This window comes from Chroicocephalus ridibundus, chromosome 2 (genome assembly GCF_963924245.1).
Source record: "Chroicocephalus ridibundus chromosome 2, bChrRid1.1, whole genome shotgun sequence".
In the NCBI taxonomy this organism is placed as follows: Eukaryota; Metazoa; Chordata; class Aves; order Charadriiformes; family Laridae; genus Chroicocephalus; species Chroicocephalus ridibundus.
In genome coordinates, this window is record NC_086285.1 from 605,688 (window position 1) to 616,459 (window position 10,772).

At 69.2% G+C, this 10,772-nt stretch overlaps 2 protein-coding genes across 3 annotated transcripts in view; both read left to right on the plus strand.

Annotated features, from left to right (window-relative positions):
• LOC134510947 (oocyte zinc finger protein XlCOF26) overlaps positions 1-5,142 on the plus strand; it is a 125,204-nt gene extending 120,062 nt beyond the window's left edge. Inside the window, exons 2-3 of the mRNA XM_063324168.1 lie at positions 2,173-2,199; positions 2,784-5,142. Of these exons, the coding sequence (XP_063180238.1) occupies positions 2,821-3,606 (786 nt within the window). The 5' untranslated portion in view covers positions 2,173-2,199; positions 2,784-2,820 and the 3' untranslated portion in view covers positions 3,607-5,142. The remainder of the gene's footprint in view (positions 1-2,172; positions 2,200-2,783) is intronic.
• Positions 5,143-7,575: 2,433 nt separating this feature from the next.
• Positions 7,576-10,439, plus strand: LOC134510945 (GTPase IMAP family member 1-like). 2 transcript variants are annotated; one of them, XM_063324165.1, is made up of 3 exons: positions 7,576-7,752; positions 7,795-8,670; positions 9,078-10,439. In XM_063324165.1, the coding sequence occupies exons 2-3, from the start codon at positions 8,480-8,482 to the stop codon at positions 9,919-9,921; spliced, it is 1,035 nt and encodes a 344-aa protein (XP_063180235.1). In that variant the 5' UTR covers positions 7,576-7,752; positions 7,795-8,479; the 3' UTR covers positions 9,922-10,439. The 2 variants fall into 2 exon arrangements, with proteins under 2 accessions (XP_063180235.1, XP_063180234.1); XM_063324164.1 differs by having other exon boundaries at positions 7,576-8,670.
• The last annotated feature ends 333 nt before the right edge of the window (positions 10,440-10,772 follow it).

Consider the following 10,772-nt stretch of genomic DNA (forward strand, 5'->3'; position numbering starts at 1 on the left):
GGCGCTTCCGAGGACGGTGGGGCTTCGAAGCGCGTTTTAATCCCAAAAGGGGAAACGAATCTCGGGGCCGGGGACGGAAACTCGTCGTCCCCATCGTTGTCCCCGTCGTCCCCGTCATCCGCGTGTCGGCGGTGGCGCAGGGACCGTGTCCTTGGTGGCAGACGCGAGGGATGGCGTTACCGCTGCCCAGCTACTCACCGGCGTATTTTTTGGGGGGGGGGGGGGAATATCCTAAGGGGGTGTCACCTGCCCCGGGGCTGGGGAGGGGACGGGGGGGACACCGGGACGGTCACAACCGGAGCACGAAGCAACCGGGTGGGAGCCGCCTGGCAGAGGGGTCCCGGCACCCAAAAATCTGGCAGGTTGGGGGTGGGCGTCAGCCCCCATCGTCGTCGTGTGTGTGTCCCCCCCCCCCCCGGGGCAGACACCCCCTCCCCTCCCCTCCCCTCCAGCAGCATTTCGGGTCCTGGCAATTCTATTTTTTTGAGGTTATTTAAAATAAAAGCTTTCTCACAGCGGGCTCCTGGGAAGGGTCGGGGTCGGGGCGCTCGCGGGGAGGGGGACGGTGGGGGGGGGGGACGGGGGGGGGTCTCGTCCCCGCGTCCACTTGGCTCTTCTCGTTTTCTCGGGGGGGTTTAACGGATGGGGTCGCCGCCAAACTCGGGGGGGGGGGGTTCAGGGAAGAGAAGGCTCCGGGGGGGGGGGACCTTGGAGCCCCTTCCAGTCCCTCAAGGGGCTCCAGGAAAAATGGGGGGGGGGGGACGGGACGGGGACACCCTGGATCAGGGACGGGGACGGCGGCATCCCACCGTGGGGTGAGTTTTGGGGGGGGGGGAGCTGTGCTGTGTGACCCCCCCCCCCCCAGGTTTGGGCGCTCCCCGTCCCACCAGACCCGCTGGGGCGGCCGGGCCGGTTCCTCTGGTTTTGGGGTAATTTGGGGCCAGATCCGGGGATCGGCCCCGGGGGGAGGGAGCGGAGGGGTGACATTGTCCTTGGTTGGGGGTGTCCTTTGGGGGGGGGGGGGCGATGTTTGGGGGGCAGGGGATGCTGCCGGGGGGGGGGGGGCGATGGTTCACGGGAGGGGGGGATGCTGCTGGGGGGATGGGGTGATACTGGGGGCGGGGGGGGGATGTTGGGGGGGGGGACACGATGGTGGGGGAGGAGGGGATGATGGTGGGGGAGGGGATGACGGTGGGGGGGTGACGCTGGGGGAGGGGGGAGCGATGCTGCCGGGGGGGAGTGGATGCTGGGGGGGGTGGGGGTGGGGGTGATGCTGCCGGGGGGGGGAAGAGGCTTCCTGGGGCGGGGGGGTGGCGATAACCGGAGGCGGGGGGGGGGGGGGGCGCGGAAAGATGCTGCCGGGGATGAAGATGCTGCCGGGGGGGGCGGGATGCCGAGGGGGGGGTGATGCTGCCCGGGGGGGGGGGGCGTGATGATGCTGCCGGGGATGAAGATGCTTTCGGCGGGGGGGGGTGGGGGGGGTGATGCTTCCCAGGGGGGCGGGGAAGACGCTGCCGGGGGGGGGGGTGATGCTTCCCGGGGGGGTGATGATGCTGGGGGGGGTGATGATGCTGGGGGGGGTGATGCTTCCCGGGGGGGTGATGATGATGATGGGGGGGGGTGTGATGATGCCCGGGGGGGGGTGATGATGCTGCCGGGGATGAAGATGTTTTCGGGGGGGGGGGTGTGATGCTTCCCGAGGGGGGGGTGATGATGGGGGGGGTGATGCTTCCCGAGGGGGGGGTGATGATGGGGGGGGTGATGCTTCCCGGGGGGGTGATGCTGCCGCCGGGGATGAAGATGCTTGCGGGGGTGGGGGGTGGGGGGGGGTGCTTCCTGGGGAGGGGGGAAGATGCTGCCGGGGGTGGGGGTGTGTGTGTGTGTGTGTGTGTGTGTGTGATGCCACCGGGGGGGTGATGATGCTTCCCGGGGGGGTGGGGGATGATGCTTCCCAGGGGGGGATGATGCTGCCCGGGGGGGGGGGGGTGATGATGCCGCCGGGGATGAAGATGCTGCCGGGGGGTGGGGGGGGGGGGGGGGGGGGTGATGCCTGTGGGGGGGGGAGGATGGGGGGGGGGTGCTGCCGCCGGCCCGTCCCCGCCGCCCCCGGGCGGAGCGGGCGCGGGCGGGGCCGGTGCGTCACGGGCGGGCGGGGCCGGGCGGGGCCGGGACGCGGCGGCGGCGGCGGCGCTGGGGCAGGTCAGCGGCGGGGGACGCGCTGCGGGCGGGGGTTGGGGGGGGGGATACAGGGACGGGCACCGGCGGTGGAGGTGGGGGGGGGGGACGGACACACACACACCCCCCCCACACACACGCCCCCGCCCCGGGAGAGGACCCTGCCCGCCCCCGCGGCCGCTCCGGCCGGGCTCGGCCCGGCGCACTGCGGCGCAGCCCGGCTCCATCCCGCCGCCGCGGCCGGGGGTCTCCGGACACCCCCCTCCCTCCCTCCCCCAGCCCCGCATCATCATCCTCCTCAACCTGGGGCTGACCCCCCCACACCCCCCCCTCCCCTTTTCCCTGAGCCACTGCCCGGACTCCGCTAGCCCAAAGGCCACGAGGTCCGGGCACGGCTTCCCGCTCCGCTTGACACCCAACCCCGGCGTCGGGGAGACCCCCGGTGCCAGGGAGGTGGGGGGGTGGGAGCACCCGAGGGGGTGTCGGTGGATGCTGGCGGACCCGGCATCCCCCCGCACGCACCCCCCCGACTTGACCGGTGCCACCAGTTGCCGGGGGGCGGGGGGTGCCGGCCGGGAGCCGCAGCCATCCCCGTCTGCGCTCCCCAGGGATGCGGGCGCCCTGAGCCCCGGCGGCGGGAGCCCCATGACGGACCTGGCGTCGCCCACGGGCGAGAACCCCTTCGCCTTCCCCGGCGGCGAGGAAGGCCTGGGGGACGAGAAGGCGCTGGTGATCCACAGCCAGGCGGAGGAGGAGGCGGAGAAGGAGTTCAAGTGCATCCTCTGCGGGGAATGCTTCGGCCAGCAGCCCAGCCTCGCCCGGCACCAGAAGCACCACGCCGGCGAACGCGCCTTCATCTGCGCCGAGTGCGGCAAAGCCTTCAGCCTCAAGCACAACCTCATCATCCACCAGCGCATCCACACCGGGGAGCGGCCCTACCAGTGCGGCGTCTGCCAGAAGAGCTTCAGCCTCAAGCAGAACCTGCTCACCCACCAGCGCATCCACAGCGGCGAGAAGCCCTTCTCCTGCCAGCGCTGCGGGAAGCGCTTCCGCGAGCAACGGTTCCTCCTCAACCACCAACGCACCCACCCCGAGGACCGGCCCGGCGCCACCGCCGCCGCCACCACCGCCACCGAGGTCCAACCCGGCGCCAGCCGCCGTTCACCGGAGCCGCATGAGGCGGCCGGCGGCCCCTTCGCCTCCAGCAGCGGCCCGGCCCCCCACCAGCGCGGCCACGGCGGGGGCGAGCGACCCTTCGCCTGCCCCGACTGCGGCAAGACCTTCGGCCAAAAGGGCTCCCTGAGGAGCCACCGGCGCAGCCACGCCGGCCAGACCCCCTTCGCCTGCGCCCAGTGCGGCCAGAGCTTTGCCCAGAAGGTCAACCTCACCGCCCACCAGCGCACCCACGGGGAGGAGGCCGCCCTCACCTGAGACCCCCCCCCCCCACCCTCCACTGCCCCGGCACCCCCTGCCCGCGCCGCCCCCCTGCTTTTGGGGGCCCCCCCCCGCCCCCCTGGCCCAGGTTGCCCCGAGAAGCTGTGGCTGCCCCATCCCTGGAGGGGTTCAAGGGCAGGTTGGCCGGGGCTTGGAGCAACCTGGGCTGGTGGGAGGTGTCCCTGCCCAGGGCAGGGGGTGGCGCTGGGGGGGCTTTGAGGTCCCTTCCCACCCAAACCATTCCATGATTCTATAATTCCCCGCCGAGGCACTGCGGGAACACCCACAACCTGCAATTCCATCCCCAGGGAGGGAGTTGGGGGGTCACTAGACGCTCCCCCGGGCTTTCTGGGGTACGGGACGGCACAGGGAGCCGCCGGCACGCAGCCGCGTCCGGCACGAAGGGGCGCCAGCAGCCCCTGCTCGGCCTGGGAACCCCCGGGGCCGTTTTCCTCACCCACTTCCCACCCCTCGTCCTTCCGTTGGGGTTTTTTTTTTCTCCTGACGGTCACGAGGCCGGTCCCGCCAGCGCCGGTAGCCCCGGGCCCCACCGTCCGCCGCGCCAGGAGGGCCCTCACACAGCCCGCGTGCTTCCCCGGGTGCCCGACCTCCCCTTTGCCCGGCACCGCGGCGGCGCAGCCTCGTGCCGCGGCTTAAACCCCCTGGGCCAGGGCAAGAGACCATGGAGGAAGAGGAGGAGGAAGGTTTCCTCGCGGCGTGCCCCGGCTGCGGTCCGGCGCGGTGAACCCGCTCGTCGTCGCCGCATGGCCGGGGTGCTGGTTGCCGGCGAGTCAGAGCCCCCCGGTCCCGGCAGCGCCGAGGTGCCGAGGCGGTGCCGGCGCGAGGAGCCGAAGGATGACCCAGCGGCGGCAGGGAGCGCCCGGCCAGGAAGGTGCGGGATGGGGCGGCGGGGCAGACGGCGAGCGCCCGGCGTCTCCGGAGACGTGCCGACACCGAAGCGCGGCCGAGAGCCGGAGCGTGGCTGGGAGAGGTGAGCGGCAGCCGGGACGGCAAAGCCGCCCTTCCCGGCGGGGGACGAGCACACGGCACTGTCCCAGCTCCCGGTGACGGCAACGTCCCCACTGCTGCCGAATCCCGAGGGAGCTGGCTCGGGGCTTCCCCCCCCCGCAGAACCCCCACCCCCCGCACCCTCACGTCCCCCCTCGTGCGACGCCGCGGGCTCCAGGACGAGCGTCGGGGCTGAGCGTCCCCATGGCGGGGCGGGGGGGGGACGACGACACGTGGCACTTTGTGACACCCCGGCAGGACGCTCCACGTGGGTAACAACAAGCCGGAGCAGCTTTTTTCCAAACCCAGGGATTTTTTCCTTCCCAACCGCATCCCCCCCCCCCCCCCAAAAAAAAAAAAAAGGGCGTCACCGTGCAGAGGGTGGTCCTGGGGGGCTGCTGCCCGTCAGCTCCCCCTCGGTGCCCCCAGAGGCGAAGCGAAGCCCCCCCGCGGGTGCCCGCACAGGGACCCCCCCCACCCCGGCGCTGCCCCGTCCGTCCCCCCCCCCCACCGCCGCTTCCTCTGCCGCTGCTGTGTGGGAATGCAGGTACTTCCATGTGTATCATTAAATGAATTAAGCTCGGAAAATCCCGTGTTTCCGTCTCGCTGGGAGCTCGCGGAGCCCCTCCGGGTCCCTGCGTCCCATCCCGGGGCCGCGGAGCAGAGCCAGGGCTGGGGGGGGGTGGGGGCCGCGCCGGCTCTGACCCAGCCGGGATCTGCCGGGGAGCGAATGCGAACGTGGGAACACGCGATAAAAAACAAAACAAAACAAAACAAAAAACCCAAATTATATTCCCCGTTTTCGGCTCGCAATGCGCTGTCGAGCCGGGAACCGGGAGGGGGGGGGGTTTCGGGGGGCAGGCGCAGCCACTGCTGGGGTGCATCCATGGAGGCCGTCCCTCGGCGAGGACGGAGCCGCTGGCACACCGGCCTGAGCAGCTCGGCGCCGCCGGCGAGGCACGGGACGCGTGGCCTCGCTCCCCGAGGCACCGGCTCCACGCGGCCGCGGCGTTTGCCCCCATCTCCCGCTCGTTTTTCCACCATCTCCAGGCTGCCGAAGCCCCCACGTCGCTGGCGGGATGGTGGCGGAGCGAGACCCCCCCCGGCTCAGCCTCCCCTGCCAGCCCCTCGCGGGCGCCCGTCCCGGCCTCTCCTTGCCAGGATCGCCGAATCCCGCCCCAGGGATCGGCAGAGCCGGTGCTGCGCCTCCGCCGTCCCAAGGGAGGGATGTAACCAGGACAGACGGTGGCCGGGAGCTGGGAGACCCCCAACGCCGGCCCTACCCAAGCTTGGGGACCACTCCGCCGGCTCGCGCCGGGGCTGCGGTGGGCACGAGGTTTCCCTCGCGGCACGTCCCGGTGCCCTCCGGTCGTCTCTGCCCCGCAAACGCCGGCAGCGCGGCCGCCATCCCCTCCCTGCCCTGTCCCTCCCGGCTGCCGGGCTCTGCCTTCCCCCCGGCCCCGTCACCGGTTTTATGGCGGCGGTTCCCCTTTGCCCGACGCCCACCCACGCCGCCGGTGGGGAAAAACGGGGCCCCCGCACAGCACCGGCATCCCGGGTTGTCCCCAGACGTGGGGGGCAGCCCCATGTCCCCGGGTCCCTGGGACCGTCTGGCCCTCGATCTCTAGATCCTCGGCATCCCTTAGTCCCTGGATCCCTTCGTCTCCGAGGTCCGTGGGTCCCTGTGTCCCCACGTCCCTGTGTCCTGAGTCCCAGTGTCCCTGACACCCCATGTCCCAACGTCCCGGGTCCTGATGTCCCCGACATCCAGCATCCCGATGTCCCCGTGTCCTGGGTACCGACATCCCTGTGCCCCGGGTCCCAAAGTACCTGACACCCAGTGTCCCGACGGCCCAAAGTCTCGGGTCCCAATGTCCATGTGTCCTGCGTCCTGATGTCCCTGACACCCGCTGTCCCCATGTCCTGGTGTCCCCTACACCCGCTGTCCCCGACACCCGCTGTCCCCGTGCCCCAGCCCGACCGTTCCCCACGCCGAGACCGGGTGTCACAGCTCCGGGAGCTCCGTGGCCGGTGCTGCCCCCCCCCCGGCCCCGGGCTCCCTGGGGTCCAGGGAAGGTGCCAGCGCGTCCTGACACCTTCGAGCACCCGGACGTGGCCACGTCCCCACGGCAGGTCCCAGGGGGCCGCGGAGGCTCCGGGCCCAGGGGGAGGCGGGAGGTGGGTCACGTCTGCGTGGATGGGAAACGGGGGAACTTCCCTCCCCGCTGCCCCGGCTGCAGAAGTGACAAACACTTGTGACCCCCCCCGGGGACGTTTCGGGGGAAAACCCCCCGGTGTCACAGGACGGGACACCTGCGGGTGCCGGCGGGACGTCACCCCCCCCCCCCCGGCGCGGGGACCCAGCGCGGGGGGCAAGGTCTCGCTTTCTCCTGCCCACCCGCTTCGTTTCCAGTAACGGGCCGAAAATCGGCCTCTTCCCCATTTCTCTGTGGTTCGGTGCTTTCGCCGCACGTGGCCGGGGCCCTCCCCGTCCCGCCAGGCCAGCGGAGCCGCGGGGGGCTGGAAGCCCCCAGAGGGTGACGGGGGCAGGGGGGGGTCAGGACATGCCAGACCCCCGGCGGTGCCCGAGGCCGAGCAGGTCTCCTCCGTGGTGGGACACGGATGCCATGCGGTGGCTGCCCGGCAGAGCCGTGCTGGAGGGGCACAGCCCCACGGCAGCACCGCTCGCCCCCTGGGGACATGCAGGACCCCCCCTTTCCCCCTTTTCCACTGATGGTGGCATTCAGAGGTACCAGGAGCGTGGCACAGACACCCATGGTGGCATGTAGAGGTACCGGGACCATGGCACGGACACCCATGGTGGCATGTAGAGGTACCAGGAGCATGGCACGGACACCAAGGGTGACATGCAGAGGTACCGGGACCATGGCATGGGCACTGATGGTGGCATGTAGAGGTACCAGGAGCATGGCACGGACACCCATGGTGGCATGTAGAGGTACTGGGAGCATGGCACGGACACCAATGGTGGCATTCAGAAGTACCGGGAGTGTGGCATGGACACCTGGACACCCACGGTGGCATTCAGAGGTACCAGGAACGTGGCACAGATATTTACGGTGGCATTCCGAGGTACTGGGAGCATGGCACGGATGCCAATGGTGGCATGTAGAGGTACCAGGAGCATGGCACGGACAGCCATGGTGGCATTCAGAGGTACCAGGAGCATGGCACAGACACCCGGGCACCCATGGTGGCATGTAGAGGTACCAGGAGCATGGCACGGACACTGATGGTGGCACGCAGAGGTACCAGGAGGACGGCATGGACACCCATGGTGACATGCAGAGGTACCGGGAGCATGGCATGGACACCCACAGTGGCATTCAGAGGTACTGGGAGCACGGCACGGACACCTGGACACCCATGGTGGCATTCAGAGGTACTGGGAGCATGGCACGGATGCCAATGGTGGCATGTAGAGGTACCAGGAGCATGGCACGGACACCGATGGTGACACGCAGAGGTACCGGCAGTGAACCGGCACTCCGGGGCACACCAGTCCTGCCCACCCCACAACTTTGGCTTCTAATCATCACGTCAGCCGCGCGGCCGGGGCTTTGTGGTCGGCGCAGGGTCACGCTTCAGGGCGAGCGGAGGGGCAGGCAGGAAGCGGGGGGCCGTCTGACGAACCTTCCCCCCGTCTGCCACGTGCTCCGGCTCTGCCCTTTTTAGACCCCGTCTTCCCGCAGCCCCGGCAGCGTTTCGGCAGCCTCGCGCCGTGGGGAGCAGCCGGCGCCCCGAAGGGTCTTCGTGCCGCCCCGGCTTCAACCCGAGGACTTCGCCACAGGCTGCCACCGCCGTCGCCGCGCGTGGTGGCTCCAGCAGCCTCCGAGGGGACATGGTCTCTGCCACCCTCCAGCTCTCCGCCGGCACCCCCAAGAAGGAGCCCGAGCCCCAGGACAAGCCTTGCCCCCATGGGCAGAGCAAGACCCCGTCCGGCCTCGCTCCGAGCGCCGGCAGAGGGGCACCAGGAGAAGGGAAGGACTCCACGGCTGCGGGGGGGAAGCCCCGGCTGGGCGCAGCACCAAGGTACGGGGTTGGAAGGGGCAGGGGAGGGAGACGTGCGAGGCTTCACACTGCCTGGAAGGGATGGGGTTTTTTTTTGGGGGGGGGGGGATGGCGGTGGGGGGGAGGAAGGGAGGCCAGGCGTGCCCGGGCAGCCAGCGGAGCCGCGCGAGGAGGGAGCTGGTTTCTCCTCGCTGAACTCTTGCCTGCGCAAAGCCTGTTTGGCAAGCGGGAATACCCAGGGGGGAGCAGGTTGGGCAAGACGGCACGCTTCAAGGGTCCCCAAGGGATGGTACCGGCGTCCCCACACCCCCCCCCCACACCCCGACAGCCCTGGGGAGGGTCTCCTGAGGGGACAGTCCCGGGGACGCGGCCTGGGCAACACCGTGGCACTAACGGGAGTCGTGTACGTCTGTTTTTTGTCCGTGCAGCGTGGCCGTGGCCATCCAGCGCGTTCCCATTCCCGTGCTGCCCGGGGACAGCGAGGGCTCAGGGCTGAGGCTCCTCCTGGTCGGGAGGAGCAGGGCAGGGAAAAGCTCCACCGGGAACATCCTCCTCGGAGAACGCGTGTTCAGGTCCAACTTTGGCACCCAGACGGTGACCTCGAGCTGCTCCCAAGCGCAAGGGCGCTGGGGCGACGAGGACGTCACGGTCATTGACACGGCCGATATCCTCAATCCGAGAATTGCCATCGGCCAGGCGTACAAAGAAATTAGTCATTGCGTCAGGCTGTCCTCCCCGGGCCCCCACGCGCTGCTGCTGGTAACCAAGCTGGGCCAATTCTTCGAGGAGGACACGAAGGCCGTGCAGAGGCTGCAGGACATTTTTGGAGTCCACGTTTTGAGGCACACCATCGTCTTACTCGCTCACGCAGAAGAGGCGGCGGAGGGCTCGCTGCAGGAGCACCTGTGCTCTGACAGCAGCAACGCGCTCCTGGACCTGATCCTGCAGTGCGGGAGAAGGTACTGCAGCTTCCACACCAGAGCAGTCGGTGCCCGACGGGACCAGCAGGTCGCCAAGCTGATGGCAATGGTCTACCAGGTGGTGCGGGAGAACGGGGGCAAGTGGTACGGCAACGCCATGTTCCTGGAGCCCTCTTTAACGCAGGAGAAAGTGGAGTATCACATGGGGAGGCACAAAGCGGAGAGGAAAATGATGGAGCGATCCTCAGCTCTGCCATGCCGCATGCTTGTGGGTTTCAAGGTACTTTTCTTTGTTTTTGCTATGGTTTTCCTGAATTTCCTTCTTGTTCCCAAGTCCCGTATTTTGTGGTGATGACGAATCAGAGAGACATAGGAACATGGAGGCTGGCAGGGACCTCTAGAGATCGGCCAGCCCAAGCCCTGCTCGAGCAGGGTCCCCCAGAACTGGTTGCTCAGGACCACGAACCCGTTGGGTTTTGGACACCTCCAGGGATGGAGACACCACCACCTCCTTGGGCAGCCTGTGCCAGCGCTGCGTCACCCTCAGTGAAAAAGCTTCCTGACGCTTAAATGGAATTCCACACGTTTCCGTTTGCGCCCACCCCGTCTCGTCCCGACACCGGGCACCACTTGGTCCCCATCAGGTGCGGGCAGGATCCCCTCGGCTTCCTCTTCTCCAGTCCCGGCCTCTCCCCATCTGTCAGATGCTTCGATAGCCCGGTCCTCTTTGATGGACCCGCTCCAGCGTGTCCACCTCCGTCTGGGACACGCACTCCGCTCCACGGACACGCGCCGCGCTCCAGCCCAGGGAGTCCTCATGTAATCACCACGTATTTCCGAGGGAGATTATAAACTAAATAAACTTCTCTTGGAGAAGCCACCGGTCGCTTGCTTGTGATGCGTGACGGGGACACGAGGGCTGGTTGGGGAGGAAGAGGAGGGATGGCCAAAGCCCTTCTCCACCGGGCGGGGAGCGCGAGAGCGGCTGTGGGAGCTGAGATGTTCCTCGGGTCAAAGCGGCGCCTGCCCCAGGGCACGGTGTTGGGACCCGTCACCCTTCCCCTGCCACCGGTGTCCATCGGGGAGCTGCAGCTGGGGTCAGCCGGGAAGGGGACGCTGTGTTGCCCTCCCCAGGTCAACGCAGGCAGCCTGGGCTCTTCCATCAACGCCCGAGGTTGAGGTCTCTCCTTGGTGTCTCGGGGC

Excerpts from the sequence above, each read along its gene's own strand:
- LOC134510945 (XM_063324164.1), top strand. The coding sequence starts at position 8,480 with ATGGTCTCTGCCACCCTCCAGCTCTCCGCCGGCACCCCCAAGAAGGAG. Across the intron at positions 8,671-9,077 it reads CGGCTGGGCGCAGCACCAAG|CGTGGCCGTGGCCATCCAGC; the intron begins GTACGGGGTTGG and ends TTGTCCGTGCAG.